Source organism: Urocitellus parryii, chromosome X (genome assembly GCF_045843805.1).
Source record: "Urocitellus parryii isolate mUroPar1 chromosome X, mUroPar1.hap1, whole genome shotgun sequence".
NCBI classification, from domain to species: domain Eukaryota; kingdom Metazoa; phylum Chordata; class Mammalia; order Rodentia; family Sciuridae; genus Urocitellus; species Urocitellus parryii.
Window position 1 is genome coordinate 62,815,499 of NC_135547.1, and position 18,366 is coordinate 62,833,864.

Sequence of the window (18,366 nt, forward strand, 5' to 3'; positions counted from 1 at the left end):
TTATCCTGATTTGATCAGTATAAATTATAGGAGTAATGTAATATCATACTGTACCCCATAAACACATAAAATTATTGTGTGCTAATTAAAAAATCAAATTTTTCAGGAGATGAAAATGTTACCCACCCTGATTTGATCATTATACCACAGAAATATATATATATACAATTAAAATAATCAATAAAGATAAAATCTATAAAATTAATTATCAGTATTATTGTTACACATGGAGATCTTGGTTTTAAGGTATTTTCTACTGAATATTTGTAATGCATATTCAATTAGAAGTTGGTCATGTGTTAAATGGGATGTAGGCATTATTATTACATATAGGAAGAGTGTTGGTTCTACTGAAGTGAGATATATGGGTTAGAGTTAGGATGCTGCAATTTTTCTAAATATGGACAAAGCTCTGTTACCTAAGTAGGTGTACTTGAAGCTGCTTTTAGGATTATACATTTGGACAAACCAACCACAAAATGATACCACACTGCAGAATGGTTCAGAGCTCTACCTCAAGTACTTTATTTATTTATTTATTTACTTACTTATTTATTTATTTATTTATTTTAAAGAGAGAGTGTGAGAGAGGGAGAGAGAGAAAGAGTTTTTAATATTTATTTTTTAGTTTTCGGTGGACCCAACATCTTTGTTTGTATGTGGTGCTGAGGATCGAATCCAGGCCGCATGCATGCCAGGCGAGCGCACTATCGCTTGAGTCACATTCCCAGGCCTCAAGTACTTTAGTTTGGGGACAATGTTTAGTAAATTGGATATGGACAGAGAATGGATGGAAGGAGGCCAAAATGGCTACTGACCAGAGACCTACACTAGCTTAATAAGGGCTTAGGGGAGGAGGCAACACATTATTGCCTACTGAGAGGAATAACCATATCTAGAGGCAAAAAATGGCCAAAAACAAAATTCACTGTGTAATTATCAGATAGGATTATTTAATGGTATGGAGAAAGAATTAACAAAGGATGCTTGAGACCACTATCATTAGATAACCCTGCAGGCAATGTTGGCCCTTGGCTAGCAGCTGGGCACTTAATCAATAACCAGTTCCTTATAACAATTCAAAACATTTGCTAAATAAGAGTGGCTCAAGTTTTTTAAACTCTGTACAAATGATGTGATTTATGCTGAATATCTGCTTTCCTTCTGGAAGTTTGGAATTTTGGTACATGTAGGTAGATACTGTTTCTTTAGCAATCCCTCAATTAAACCTTATTCACTCAGCTTATAGTTGTGACTCAACTCATGTCGACAACATCTCATTCATATTGTCACAATTCATTACTGAAGAAATTAAGCAGACCCAGGATGACTTCCTAGGAAAGGACTCATGAAAGTTTATACCTGGTTTCTTACAAACTTTGCATTATGTACCATTTCCTTTTCCTTTTGCTGATTTTACTCTGTATCATTTCACTGCAATATGACCATATGCTGAACCCTATAAGTTTTTCTAGCTAACTACCAAATCTAGGGATGGTCTTAGGGACTCTCCACACAAGTGGTATAGTGGTAAGGAAGGACAAAGCTGGTAGAAACACAGGGTACAAAAAGGGGCAAAGAAATAAAACATATCAAGTCTCACAATGAATGAGAGTAGTGAGGTAAATTGTCTACTTTCAAAGATCCATTCTGAGCTGGCTAAACAGTCCCAACCACTTTGGTCTAGAAGAGACTAAAAGTAAATTAAATTTTATCCAATATAGCATATCATCTCAAAGCCTTAACATACCCCCAGAATATGGGAGGTCATGAGTAACAAAAGTGGTTTGAGTGGTTAATATATATATATATATATATATATATATATATATATATATATATATATATTTATATTAACAAAAAGCTCTCAAGAACATTTTTGGTATTTAAGAGATTCTTAAGATGCTTAAAAAATAACATTACCTAGAAGAAAAAATGTCAAATTCAATTTTAATAGAAACAAATATATATTTTAACATTTTATTAAAAATGATTATACAGCAAGTTTGTACATTTCTATCAATTTCAATACATGTACAGTCATGTAATTATAATGACAATTAAGATACATAATAATTCTACCATTCTTAAAAAAAAATACCTCATGCTGTCTCCTTTTGTAATTGCACCTTTCCTCACTCCTAACCCCTGGGAATCAATTACCTGTTTTCTCTCACTATAGTTTTTCGTTTTAAGAATGTCATCGAAACAAAAATGTAAGTAGACTGTCTTCTTTCCCCCAGACTCATCAGGATTGCTGGACATAGCACAATCACCTTCCCTTTTGTAGTTGAATAGTATTCATTTGTAAGGATATGCCACAATTTTTTTTAGCCATTTACAAGTTGACAAACATCTGGATTACTTCCAGATTTATATGATTATGAACAGAGCCACTAGAAACTATTGCATAGAAGTTTTTTATTTCATTAGTTTTATTTCATATTTTTATATGTAGTTCATGATTCTTGAGTATTTACAAAATCCCAATAAAATTTACATAGATAACTTTTATATAAAATTTTACAGGGCTTATGAATTTCTGAGGCTATTTAATGGACTACAGATAATTCTAGATAGTCCAGATACTTATCAGGTCTTATTAATGTTAGTATTTAATGGGTACCACAGGTATGTCTCTTCTTCCCTTTCTTTTGTAATGATTTTATCAGTGCATTATAATTTCACATAACTATGGGTTTCATCTTGACATTCATAAATACATATAACAAAATTTGCTTCAACTCATCCCCAATACTTCTCCATTCCCTCCCATCTTTCTCTTCCCATAACCCCCTCTCTCTACTCTATTATCTTCCTTCTTTTAATCTTTTTAATTATTATATTATAGCTAAGCATAAAAGTAGCATTCATTATGTATATTCCTACATGCACATAGCATAATTTGATCAATTTCAGGTTTGTATTTCTCCAGGGTATATACCCAGAAGTAGAATTTCTAGGTTGCATATGAAGTATATGTTTCAGATTACGAGAAGCTGTGAAGCTATTTTTCATATTGGCTATATCATTTTGCACTTTTACAAGTAGTGCATGAGAATTTTAGCTGCTCTCCATTCTTGATTACTGTTGATATTGTTGGTCTTATACACTTTGGTCATTTTAATATTTGTGCCATGGTATCTCACTGTGGTTCTCATCTGCATTTCCCTGTAATGAGACTGAAAAAATTTTATAAGTCTTTATAAAAGTAAACACAGTGTATTAAGGAATCTAAAGTTTCTACACCAACCTATCCTAATGTTATTCAACAAAGGCTATAAGGTTTGCTCATCAGAGTAAAATTTAAATTGATATAATGACATTGAAAGAGCATATTTTTGAAACCTACCTTTTCTTGCTGAAACCAGGCCTGCCAATCCTGAAACTGTAATCACTCCCATTTTTGGAAGAAAATCTTGAGGTGGATTCTTCAGATAGACATATGCATCTCAAAAAATCAGGTAAAAATTAATATAAATGACTGACTACAATTGGGTATTCTCTACAGGTATTATGCAGAATGGTTTAAGAGATTATTAATAGTGGACAATAAGGTAACAGTGAATGGATTAAAAACACTCTTTAAAAGAACTGTACAAAATGTTTGTATGAACAATGATCTAAAATTTGATAGTAATTACTGTCACAAAATAAAAACTCGAATGATATTTATTTTCTTAATGATACACACAGTTATTACTCTTCTGTAAAATATAATGCTAGAGGGTCCATCTTTTTTAATATTTATTTTTTAGTTGTAGTTGGACACAATTTCTTTCTTTTTTTCTTTATCTCTCTCTCTCTCTCTCTCTCTCTCTCTCTCTCTCTCTCTTTCTTTCTTTCTTTCTTTTTATGTGGTGCTGAGGATAGAACCCAGGGCCTTGCATGTGCTAGGCGAGTACTCTACCACTGAGCCACAACCCCAGCCCCGAGGGTCCATCTTAATACGAATTACTTTAAGACAAATTCATGATTTCTATCTCTTATCTGTTCAAGCATTGGTAGGATCCAGTAAGAAATGAAATAGATAATTATATCTAGGAGCTTGGTGACTAGACCTTGCTTGCCACTATTTCCCAACAACCTTAGAGCAGCCATTGCTCTTGGTTAAAACCAATGGTCAGTAAGGAAGTGAGGCAAGATAAAAAGCAGATGAAGAATAAACAAAAATCTGGATGTCTTAGCTTATTGTATATTTAAATTATAGTTTAGAAATATACTCTTTTGTCCAAGTTATTTATTGACAAGCATATATTTAGTCATATTCCTCAAGATTGATGAGGGAAGTAATTTTGAATTCTCAACATATTAAATTCAAATACAGGTCATCAACTTCAGGATGATACTTAAATTTTTAGGTGACCTCTCTGTCTAATGAATATTTATTCTGATAACTGGTATATGCCAAGAATATTAGAAACCTACATCTGCTGCCAAAACACTATTAATGAGCTGAAGAGTCAAATATAATTAATTTCTGACAGTAGTTTATATATATTGCAGGTTGACTACTATTATCATTTTCCAGCAATTGATAGCAAAATACTATCCATTTAAATAGAAAATAACACTTTCATTTGGTACTGGGAATTGAATCCAGAGGTACTCTATTACTAACCTACACCCTAAGTCCCTTTTATTTATTTTTATTTTGAAACAGGTTCTCACTAAATTGCAGAGGATCTTGCTAACTTGCCCACTCTGGCTTCAAACTTGTGATCTTCCTGTCTCAGCCTCCTGAGTTACTGGGATTACAGGTGTGCACAAACACACACAGCTGCAAATAACATTTATTTAAACTAATTAGCAACAATGAAGAAATATTTTTAATTTATACTTTTTAAGAACATAATGTGGACTTTACAGTTAAAAAAGATCTGTTTGACTGGGGCTAGTTCCACTTACTAACTGTGTGACTTTGGTAACCTACTTAATCTTTCCAACCTCAGCATCTTCATCTGTAAAATATAAATACTATACTTTTAATGCCAACACTCACAGAATTATGAGAAAAATTATGTAAAATACTTTATATAATTATTTAGCATATAATAATAGCTAAATAAATAGTAGATATTTATTGCTTTGTTATTATTATCAGTAAAATACAGAATATCTTCTGAATTGGTAAAAACATAATAATGGAATAGGATACCATGCTTATTTTTCTCATATTCAAATACTGCATATTAAAAACATAATAGAACATTTCCAATTATGGATGGTTCAGTTACCTTTTCCAATCTGTACTGCATCCATTATTCCATTTTTCACAAAGACATAAACACCCTGAGGAAAAAAAGGGAGATAAAAGGATAACTACATTTTTGAAGCTTCTGATAATCAGATCAAGTAGCCCATATTTTTTATATTATATGAAAAAGTTCACTTAGCATTACATCAAAATATAAATTCAGCTTTTTAATTCACTCACAATGAAGATACTTGCTTAACTTAGCTTCTCTTCATTTTCTGCTTCTCATTCTATTTAACATGAATAATACCTGTTTACTATTTTCCTCATATAAGTGGGTAAAGTAATGTCTATAAAATAATCAGAGCAGTTCACAGAAAAGATATTGAAAAAATATAAAGATTTATAATCTTCTTTTATAATGGCCTAGAGAAATAAATGGAACTTGAATAAAACATGAAGGGAGGTATATTTCAACATAGAAGCAACATCTGATGAACAAAGATACAATAGCAACAACAGAATGATTTGTAGAGAAAAAACAAAATCAGGGAAAAACCTAAACAAAAGAGCTTCATCATCTTTTTTTTCTTAGTTTGCATTAATATAAGGAAAACACAAATAAGGCATTTACTTCAGGATACAAATCATTCTACTCTGACTAGTATCCATCTAATTTTTAAATAAGAACATAAATTCTACATAAACAAAATCATATTAACCCACTGGAGGGATTAAAGCTTTAAAGCAAGCCTTTCCTTTTACCTGTTTTTAACTAATTTATTTTAATGCAAAAAATACTCTTATACATATTTATTGTGTGGTGGGTATTATTCTATTTACATTAGAAGAAAATTGATGTCACAAAATGACTTACTCAAAACCATGCTGTACAAACCAGAAAACACAAACCAAACTCCTTCTCTGAACTAGGTGCTACAAAACCATGGGATTAAAAACAAGACCAAGGGAGATTTTTCAAATCATAAAAACAGAAATAATTATAACAGATGGGAAAAAAGTTATTGGTATTGAGATCTTGATCTAGTAATTTTGTCTCAGTTTGATCTTTGCAGAGATTCGTCCTGTTCATCCTGATTTAAGGTTATGCAAACCAACACACACCTAACTGCCACTGTGCTACTTCTCTTTGTGGACTTTCTTAAGAAAATTTCAACTTTGAACATTAAAATACCTGTTGACGAGTTGATTGGAAATCATTTAACCATAAGTCTTCAGGAAAAATTCCTTAGTTGAGTTTAGGAATTCATTTGTACCACAGGGGGGCACTGCTACCTAAATTTCAAAACACTACAGAGTGGAAGTATGAATTTGGTCTACATGATTATAGGTTTCATGCAGAATGCAATTTGAGGCAGACACAATTTTTAAAGAATAGATTGTTTTTGTGAAAAATTAAAGAGTAAAAGTTATTTATATTGAATATTAAATACATTTGAAAATGTTTTTCTTCAACCTATTTGTTTTAGCATATCAACAGCAAAATGTTCTTTCAGTCTTAAAACGGTTGAGAGTTACAATACCAATTTAAAGATCTCTCAGGGACAATTTACCTCACTGAAGACACATCTGAGAACCCTACAGAAAATTAGGTCTCAGGAGATTTTAAATCTGAATCATCTGACTATTGGCATATAGCCATGGGAGCATGATTCAGACCATAATTACTTAAGATATTTCCGTCAGAGATCAAAGTATTAAGAGAATGCAGTACAACTAGTACCATTAGAAATATATGACAAGCAAAAATTTTCAAAAAAATAACTCCATATATTCATCAGATGTTTGAAATATCATCTGGAATGACCAGAGTTCATTGATTTGGTATTTTACAAAGGACACATTATTTTTCCTAAGCTCATTAGAATTTTCGGTTTAAAAGGAATGGATTAGAAACTAAAAAGCACAAAGGTTCACAATCAGGCTATATTTGGGAAAAAACTGTATGGGTATTAGGTCAGAATGGTGAAAACATTATAGCATTATTATCATGAAGAAACTCACATTGGAGATGCTCATGTAAATACAATGTTTATATGATGATAATGAAATATCTGTGTTCTATCAGCTTATTCCACCATTCTGCTGATGAACACTGCTTATTCAAGGCTAAAGCATCAAAGTCTGATGAATTCTATTTGGCCTAATAGGTGCCAACCTCAAGTGAACAATATTTTGCTCACTTAAATAAGGAATAATTCAGAAGTAATCTCAGAATTTCATGTAGGAGGTAAATAATGCTTTGTCATAAGGAGTCCTGAACTTGCCGTGTAAAGTTGTCTACCTAGAGGCCATCATGCTTAAGAGATCATGACAGATGCTTCAGTCAACAATCCCGGCTGAGCCCAGTCTTCCATCCATCCTTGTCAAGGTTCCAAAGATGCAAATAAAGCTGTCTTGTACAATCCAGATCAGCCCATTGGCCAGATAAATACCACAAATGGCCTCTGTTAAAACATGTCACATGCAACAGAAGAATTATCTGTCTGAATTCTGATCGAATTCCTGACCTACAAAAGCATGAGACATATCACTTACTGTTGCAAGCTACTAAGTTTTAGGGGTAGAATTTTACACATCAGTAGATAACTGGAAATTAAGCTGAAATGTCTAATACAAAACCACTTATCAGAATAGACTTACCTTGCACCAGCCAATGTAATGACCAGTTGTAGTGCGGATAGATGCAAAGGCCATCTGTAAATGACCAGGCTGCTCTTCAACATATTTAGATTGGAGAGGTGGTGCAGTATATATGGGGAGCTGAAGGCAGAAAAATGTTCATGTCAAGAACATAAAATAACTAGATTGCCTTTTCCTGCAGTATTAGAGAATAGGAATACTTATCCATCTTCCTCCTAAAAACAACTGAGATTGTTGATAAAATTTCCATCTTAAATATAGAGATGATGTGGTAAAAAGGTTAGTAAGACTAGGGACCCAAGAGGCCAGAAATTAAGTGATACGACCTATAGTTTGACCCAGTGGCTCTAATTCTAGGTATATATAGAAGCAAATACCATATTTACATACTTAGGGGTATATATATATATTATTATTCATAGCAGAACTATAATTGTAAAAATCTTTAAACAACCTAAATGTCCATGAACACAAAAATGTGTAAATTGGAATATATCCATACACTGGAATATTACAAATTAGAGAAAATAGAAAAATGAGAGTCATATGGAAAAATATGGACTAATTTCAGGAATATGTTAAGCAAAAATAAAAAATAAGATGCACAAATGGCATGTAGGCATGTTTCTATCAACATACAATCAAATATGTAAAACCAAAAATTCCCAAATTGTTTAGCCATGCAAACATATAAGGTAAAATTATAAAAGAAGGGAATAGTAAGAATTCAGAGTAGTGGTTATACCTGAATGAACCAGGATAGGTACCCAGGGGATACTGTTTTGTTTTTCCTTGAAATTGGGTGATAGGTACATGGTTCTTCATTATCATACTAGTACTGCTAGTTCTTATACCTTTCATATATTATATGAATAGGCTTTTAATGCTAGTCAATATTCAATAAAACCAAATATAAACATAATAGAATGATGAAAATTTTTAAGGTAAAATCTTACTTTATAAAAGTAAAAAAAATATTTTGCCTTTATGTTCAGAGTGTAGCATCTTCCTTTGAAATTGGATGAAGATATAATTGGGGAGAACAAAGTTTACAAATTAACATCAAGGGAACTAGATGATTAACATCATTGGATTTCATCCTGTACCAAGAACAAACATAATAGCTAATAATATGTTATATTCTTAAAAATACTCAGAGAGTTGGTGTAAAGAGTTCTCATCATTTAAAAAAAATCATAATTATGGTAGATAATAAATATGTTAACAATCGGATTTAGGCATTCCATGATATATATATATATATATATATATATATATATATATATATATATATGTGTGTGTGTGTGTCAAAATATCATGTTGTATGAGGTAAATACATACAATTTTACCTATCAATTCAAAACATTAAAATAAAGACAAATGGACAGTATCAGCTTCACAAAATTTCCAGTAGTATTGAAAAGTCTTGTGTTACCATTAAATGGCCCTTTATTACCCATACTAGGACTAAAGAGTTAATGTTTCTCTTTCCAGACTAATGCTGGGATTTAAATTAACCAAGTTGGCAACTATGGATGAATAGGAGGGTCAGACATGCATATTTTATATTAAAAATACATATTATATATAAAAAGCAGGTATGTTACAGGTAAGGAAAGTTTCCTTCTTCCCTAGAAAGAGACTGTGTATGTGGATGTACTGGTGTTAGAGTGGGCAAAATTATTTACTTAAATGTTTGTCCATCATGGCCCCTGTATACTTTTACATTCTTTAATTCCAAACATTATTAAACATTAATTGTTCTTATTCTTTTCCCTATCTTCATGGTAATCTCCTGATCCTTAATTTATATCCCAACATACATTAGATAAAGAGTTTAAAGAAAAAAGTTTTTTATTTGTGGTCTGTTGTAAGCAAAATTTTATATATGCATTTTCTAGGAAGTACATTTAAATTTTTCATCAGATTCTCAAAGGGGTAAGAATGATTAAGAACCAGTGCTTTATAATATTTTCTTCTTAGACATGCGCATTCAAGCACAGTTGAAATGTTTATATAAAAGGATATCATTTCTATTGTTAGAATTTTAAGAACCAGCCAGTACCATGTTACTACAGTTTCTACTGAGAGAATATTCTCACTATAAATTGGAGGCCTTGGCCTTAAATGCCACTTACTGTATAAACACAATCTATTTGTACTCAGTTAGAAATCATGATTAGATCCAGTAAGCTATAAAACCATGTTTTAAATTAAATTGAACCAAAGTAACTAGAAACTTCAAATCAATATTTTTCTCAGTTATTTCTTGGTGAAAAGAAGCAAATGGCAAGAAAATAAGTAAAGCTCATGTCAGAGGGATTTTAAAAAAAAGTGTCCGTTTATGTATGTGTCTGGCTACCTACATGCAGCCTAATTACCAGTCATTTTACTGACCTGAATACTGCAATTTTCAAGGTCAAAAATGATTACTCTGTGGTCCTGAAGAGTTTTCTAATAAAGGAGGATTTATTTATGTTCACTATATGGCACTTACTAAGGCAGGAGCATACTGATACTTTAGAAAATATTTTTAGTTATACAGAGACACAGTATCTTTATTGTATTTATTTATTTTTATGTGATGCTGAGCATCGAACCCAGTGCCTCACATGTGCTAGGCAAACACTGTGAGCTACAACCCCATATATCCATAATATAGTAAAGATGCCCTTATTTACTTTAAAATTCAGAAATATGTGAATTTAGCTATTAGGAACAAACGTCAGTTATTTATCTTCCTACTTAGATTTTTGAGCTGCCCAAATATGGGAGTGTCAAGTGAGGTTTAAAAATATCATCCTTCTGAGATTAATAAAGAGAAAGAAAACTGAGAGTCAGCAAGTAGGTAGGGTGGAGAATCTATCCAAGACTGCTAATGAAAAATAATAACACTTTACCCAGTGCTTAAAACCAAACTCAAAGGGAACTTTACACAAACTCGAAGGGAACTCAGGAAATCTTTTCTTTTTCTGTAATATGTGAATATCTCAGTTTTGCACATTAGCTTGCCAATATATCAATTTTTGCGCCACCATTCCTATACTTCTGCTTCTAGAAATTCATCCTAAGGAAACAGTTACAGATGTATACAAAGATTTAGTTAGCAAGTGGTTAAATAAGCATGGTATAATAGCAAAATTACTGGAAGCACTCTCAATTTCCAAAAATTTATGATATTTTTGCAATTGATAGTGATACATTTATACAACAGAATATTTATGTCACCATTAAGATTTCTACCCAATATCATCTAGCAGTTTATTGGTAGAGTCAGAGTTCAGACTCAGACCTGTATGACTTATGAATACATCACTAAGTATGTAGACAAATCTTAGGTGTGACTTCAGACAGGTAGATATAAATAGCATAGTAGTAAACAAAATCCATAATCACATCAAAAGCTCAACAAGTAAGCATGGTGGGCCAGATCAACAAGATGAAATTTAGAGAGGCATAAATACACCTGGCAACTGAGTCAAATAAATCCAAAAGTGTAAGTACAGAGTGGGACATGACACAGCTTACCAGTAGCCTATGTGAAAAGGTTAGTGACTTAGAAAACTGCAATTCACTATGTCATGGTCTGTCGAGAGCCACAGCCAAAGGGGCCCCAGCAAACTTCCAGCTGCCAGCAAACTTCCAGCTGCCGGCTGATGATTGGCTCACAGTGGCCCCAGCAACATCTAGCTGATTGGCTCCTCTGCGGAGCTGCTCATTGGGCTGTTTCCCCGCCCTTCAGACTGCCAGCTGATGATTGGCTCACAGCGGCCCCAGCAACATCTAGCTGATTGGCTCCTCCACAGAGCTGCTCATTGGGCTGTTTCCCTGCCCTTTCAGACCACGGAGCTGCTCATTGGGGGACTTCTTTGGCTCCACCCACACGACCCAGCCAATCGGCCTCAAGAACAGGAGGATTGTGGGAGGTGGGGAGGTTGGTGTGGGTGAGAGGCTTGTGGAAGCCGGTGGTGGCAGTTGGGCTCTGAGGGTTTTTTCCTGAGGAGCTGTTTTGTTTGGGGTTTGTAGTTCTAAAAATAAAGTTAGTTTCTTTTGACAAGTGGCTCCTGAATTGTGCCCAGCCAGACTGCGGCATTGGTCAAAATCTATTTAAGAGAACAGTTAATTTTGAGAATTCCAAACAAAAATGAATATAAAAATAGTATGATCTTAGGCAGCATTAATACAAATGTAATACTACAACAGGAGAAAATGTTTGATTCTATCCTGCAGTAGTCAAAATATATCTAAAGAAAACATTAACCATCCAGAACATGTGAGGCATAGAGTGATAATGACAATGAAGGAACTAAAAGCTATGAAATGAGGAATAATTAAAGCAATTAATATTTTCATCTAGAAAGCAAAATGTTATGGTATGGATATAAAGTATCGCCCAAAGAGTCATGCGTTGAAGGATTGATCTCCAATGAAGCAATGCGCAGATGTATGGCTTTGGGGAAGCAATTAGAGTAGAAACTCTGACCTCATCAGTGAATTAAACCTTTGACAGTTTAATGGACTACCAGGAGGTGGGGGGAACTGTAGGCAAGAAGGGCATGTTTGGAGAGAAAAGGTCATGGTGGCTTGCCCTTGGGGACAATATCTGAACCTGGCCCCTTTTTCTCTCTCTAAGCTTTCCAACAGTCATGAGCCGAGCAGCTTTCCTCTGCCATGCCCTTCTACCATGATGTTCTGTCTCATCTCAGGTCCAAAGCAATGGAGTCTGTTGACCAGACTAAAACCTCTGAAACCATGAGCCAAAATCAACCTTTCCTCAGGTATTTATCACAAGTATTTATCACAAAGATGATAGGCTAAGACACAAAATCATTAAAGATAAAACTGACATCTCTTTTCGGAAGAGAAATGAGATGTTTTCTTTACGATGTCAATGTAAAATTAGCACCAATGGTAGTAATTATTATGTGGCAGGTTTATATTTGACATAAGGAAGAACCTTATTATGATTTAGATTTAGAAATTTTCCCTTAAAATCTCATATTATATTAAAAAGCATGATCCTCATTGAAGAAAGGTTCAGAGGTGGGGTTTTTAGGTAATGATGAGAACTGTAACCTCAACAGTGGATTAATCCATTTAAAGGATAAATAATCTGCATGCATTACAGGGTGATAACTTCAGGCAGATGTGAGGTGGCTAGAGGACACAGGCCACTGCAGGCCTGTCTTTGGCCATTATATATTGTCTTTGGTCCTTTGGTCTCTCTGCTTCCGGGATGCCATGAAGTGACAGCATTAGTGCCTTTCTGCCGTGATGTCCTGTCTTACCTCCAGCCCAGACCAATGGAGTTGGCTGACCATGGATTGAGACCTCTGAAATGTGACGTTAAAATAAAAATTTCCTCAAGTTGTTCTTTTAAAAAATATTTATTCTTAAGCTTTTAGGTGGATACAATATCTTTATTTTACATTTATGTGGTGCTGAGGATTGAATCCAGTGCCTTGTGCTTGCTAGGCGAGCACTCTATCACTGAGCCACAACCCCAACCCTCAAGTTGTTCTTGTCAGGTATTTTGATCACAGTGACAGAAAGCTGACTAACAGACTTTAAATCGAATGAGAGCATCCAGAAAATGGAACGTGTTCCTTAGATTCTTTTATGCAGAGATTTATACATATAGAAGATAAGTGGCCACTGAGTGTGACTACTGTAGAGGAGATTATAATGCCATACAGGAGACTGAACTAGAAAACATCTAATATCCCTTCTAAAACTGATATAATGATTGAGAGACATTGTAATACTGGATATATCTATATAAGTTTTTCAAGAAAGAAAAGTCATGCTGCTTAGAAGGTATGAGACCCTGTACTAATATTAATTATTCATTAAGAAAAATCACCAAATACCTTTCACCAGAGTTTTTGATGTTTATGTTAAATATACTATTTAGAGATATTATTTCTTTCAACTTATCAAACAGACATAACAGATTTCAAATACATTTATTATGAAGGTAAATGAAACAACATCCATCACCACAACGACCACAGAGATTTTGCATTGTCTTTACATTATGTAAGGTCCATAAACTTTTGTAGGCAATTTACCTGGTCTGGTCTCATTAGCTTCTTTTTGTATTCCTCTTCCTTGGACACACGTACACTTACAGATGCGTACATGAGACCTGCTGGCATGGTTGTCAGCTTTCCCATCTGAGAAAGAAATATTAAAAAGGACTTTTAATTTGAAAATCTACTCAGCTTCCATTTATTAATAAATATGGGGGACATCTCAGGAACACTATTGTTTTCCCTTAAATATATTAAGAGGGCTGGGGATGTGGCTCAAGCGGTAGCACGCTTGCCTGGCATGCATGCGGCCCAGGTTCGATCCTCAGCACCACATACAAACAAAGATGTTGTGACCACCAAAAACTAAAAAATAAATATTAAAAAATTCTCTCTCTCTCTCTTTAAAATAAATAAATAAATATATTAAGAATTCCTGCCTTCCAAAATATATCACTTTTGATTTCTTTTTTTTTTGTTTGTTTTTTAGAGGAGGAAAAGTTTATTTAGGCTCATGATTTCAGACCTCTCAGTCCACAATTTACCAACTTCATTGTCCTGGGCCCAAGGTGAGGAAAGCTGCTCAGCTCATGATGGGGTCAGGAAGCAGAGTGAGATAGGGGAGGGGGCCACAGGGAAGATGCACCCTTCCAGGTTATGTCCTAATAACCCATCTTCTCCAGTCACACTTTACCTGCCTACAATTATCACCTAGTCATTTAAACTAAGATGGAATGATTAGTTATAGCTCTGAAAATTCAAGTAATTCACCTATGAAAATTCCTGCATTAATTAGGGAGATTTGGGAAGACCCCTCACATACAAACCATAACACCATGTGCTAAAAGTTTGATTGCCCAGTTTTGTAACAATTGGGAGGTCGTGCAACAATTGAGAGGTGGGTCTAGTTGGAGGAAGGTCATTGGAAGTCTGCCCTTGAAGTGTATATTCAGACAATTATCCCTTACAGTTTCTCTCTATTTCCTTCCTGGCCACCACATAGTGAGCAGCTTTCCTTTGTCATGGGTCTGAAGGCAACTGGGTCAAGTGACCCAGAGAAGGAAACCTGAGCCAAAACAAAGTTTTCCTTCTTTTAAGTTGATTTTCAACAGGTATTTTGTGATAGTGACAGAAATCTAATACACTTGCCCAGCATGCTCTTGTCTAAATTTTTCTATCAACACTGATAAAAGGTGATACATATGAAGTAAAATCTCAGAAAAGTATATACCTGCAATTCTTTAATTCTTGTAGTATTTAATTTTATTATGTGAAATAGGACTAATGTTTAATCACTTGCAATGAGTGCTAAATGAAATGTAGCATGTAAAACAATCAATATAGAAGCTGCACTTTTTGAAAGCTCACGAAATGACTACCATTATCTTTATTCTTCTAGTTTGAATTGTCATTACAAATACTCTTTTGAAAAATTTTACCTTAGTTCAGGCTTTAATTAGATATAGCCTCATCTACCCAAAATGTAGCTACTCATGAATACCAAGTGTTACCAACATATTTTTTGTACTCTTGAAATACATTCAAGAATACTTGAATACATTTTGTACTGTTGATATGATACTGGATACCATAATATTTTGCCCTAATAGCATTTTATGTACCCTAATTTACAAAAAAGTAAGCTGTGGATATTACTCACTGATTCTTTTCTTTAATTTTAATTTGTTATCTATTACAGCAGAATGCATTACAATTCATATTACACATATAGAGCACAATTTTTCATATCTCTTGTTGTACACAAAGCAGAGTCATGCCATCCGTGTCTTCATACATGTACTTAGTGTAATGATGTCCATCTCATTCCACCATCTTTCCTACCCTCATGCCCCTCCCATTCCCTCCCTCTACTTTGCCTTATCTAAAGTTTGTCCGTTCCTCCCATGCACCCCCCATCCCCATTATGGATCAGCATCCTCATATCAGTGAAAACATTTAGCATTTTTTGTTTTGGGGATTTGCTTACTTCACTTAGCAATTATGGTAACTCTCAAACTCCATCCATTTATCTGCAAATGCCATGACTTTATTCTCTTTTAATGCTGAGAAATAATCCATTGTTTATATATACCACATTTTCTTTATCTATTCATCTGATGAAGGGCATCTAGGTTGGTTCCACAATTTTCCTATTGTGAATTATGCTGCTATAAACATTGATTTGGCTTCATCCCCGTAGTATGCTGTTTTTAAGTCCTTTGGGTATAGACCGAGGAGTGGGATGGCTGGGTCAAATGGCAGTTCCATTCCAAGTTTTCCAAGAAATCTCCACACTGCTTTCCATATTGTCTGCAACAATTTGGAATCCCACCAGCAATGTATGAGTGTACCTTTTCCCCCCATCCTTGCCAACACTTATTGTTGTTTGTACAGACTACTATATGATTTTTACACATACACTTAGAAGAAACCCTCAAAAAAAAACTATCAACCAAGATTTCCATAATGCAGCAGAGTTATCCTTCAGTATCAAAAGAGAAATGAAAGTCATCCAAGACAAGCACAGACAAAATAATTCTTGAATACTAAGTCAGCATTATAGAAGATATTTAAATAAATCCCACATATGGAAGGAGATTAAAAAACAAACAAGAGTTCTCAGGAAAGAATAAGTCTCTTTAGAAGAATACTTATGCAGTAAGTATCAGGTTAAATAAAACACTCTGAATAAATCAAAATCACTAAAATAATAAAGAAATCCCTATCATTACACTGAATGTAAATGATCTCAATTCTCCAATTCAAAGGCATAGATTGGTAATTTGTATTTAAGAAAAAACAAGATTCACCCATGTATTGCCTGCAATAGACATATCTCACAGGCAAAGACATTCATAGGCTTAAAGGAAAAGAATGCAAAATTATACTCAATGCAAATGGAGACTGAAAGCAAGTAAGAATGTCTACTCTTTCGTTTCATGAAGCAAAATTCAATCCAAAATTAATCAGAGAAAGATTCTTATTAATATCACTACATATTAATAAATGGAATAATTAAATGGGAAAATATAATGATAGTAAATATTTATGCCCCAAATATTGATGCACTCAGTTACATAAAACAAACACTACTTGACATAAAGGCCCAGATCCCAAAACAATTATACTGGATTATTTCAAAATACTTTTGTTACCAATAGATAGGTCATGAAGACATCAAATCAACAAAGATGGTTCAGTGGAGCTGGGGATGTGGCTCAAGTGGTAGTGCACTCGCGTGGCATGCCCCGCGCATTCTGTTCGATCCTCAGCACCACATAAAAATAAAATAAAGATGTTTTGTCCACCAAGAACCAAAAAATAAATATTAAAAAAACAAAGATGGTTCAGACCTAAAGCATACTAAAAATCAAATGGACTTAATGGATATCCACAGAATATTTCACCTAACATGTTGTTCTCTGTTTCTAATAAAACTTACTCCAAAATAGACCACATTTTAGGACACAAAGCTAGACTTATCAAATATAAAATGTTGAAATAATTACATGCATCTTATCAGATTATAGTGGAATGAAATTAGTATCAACATCAAGACAAATTCAGAAATTATATAAACATAAAGGTTGAACAACACACTTGTGAAGGTGAAGGATCTTAGAAAAAATCATGGGAGAAATTTTAAAAATTCTTAAAATCAAGAGAGAATGAAGATATAATACCTGCAAATTTCAAGGACACTATTAAGGCAATTATAAGATCATCTGTAATTATGAGTGCCTACATGAAAAACTTAGAAAGATACAAATAAACAACCCAATGACACATCTCAACATTCTAGAAAATCAAAAACAAACTGTTTTGAAATCAGTAAAAGAAAGAAAATAATTGAGATCAAAGCCAAAATTACTGAAATAGAGAATAAAATAAAACAAAGGATCAATTTGAAAAAATAGTTGGTGCTTTGAAAAGATACACAAGATTGATAATTCCTTAGCCAAACCATTAACTGAAAAAAAAAGAGAGAGAAGAGCCAAATTAAAAAAATAGAGATGAAAAAAGAAGATATCACAACAGATATCACTGAAATGCAGAGGATAATTAGGGACTATTTTGAAAATTTATAATCCATGAATTTGTCAAATCTAGAAGAATAGATAAATGTCTAGACACCAATAACCTATCAAAATTGAAACGAGGATGTAAATTATAAACAGACCAAGAACAATCATTGAGATTGAAGCAGTAATATAAATCCTTCCAACAAAATAAGCCCCTGGACCAGATGGTATCTTGGTTGAATTCTTCCAGACCTTTAAAGAAGAACTGAGGCCAATGCTCCTCAAATTATTCTATGAAATAGAAATGGATGGAACTTTTCCAAATTTATTTTACAAAGCCAGTATCACTGACACCAAACCCAGATAAGGATACCTCAATGAAAGAAAACTCCAATATCCTTGAAAAAATCTTTGCAACAACCTTGCAAAATTCCTTAACAGAATATTATCA

The 18,366-nt window shown here is 33.6% G+C and overlaps 1 protein-coding gene across 1 annotated transcript in view; it reads right to left on the reverse strand.

Annotated features, from left to right (window-relative positions):
* The window catches only part of Apool (apolipoprotein O like), a 71,667-nt gene that overhangs the window by 31,093 nt on the left and 22,208 nt on the right, over positions 1–18,366 (reverse strand). The window contains exons 2-5 of the mRNA XM_026413124.2: positions 13,933–14,037; positions 7,862–7,981; positions 5,238–5,292; positions 3,353–3,451 (exon numbers count right to left, since the gene is read on the reverse strand). Of these exons, the coding sequence (XP_026268909.1) occupies positions 3,353–3,451; positions 5,238–5,292; positions 7,862–7,981; positions 13,933–14,037 (379 nt within the window). The remainder of the gene's footprint in view (positions 1–3,352; positions 3,452–5,237; positions 5,293–7,861; positions 7,982–13,932; positions 14,038–18,366) is intronic.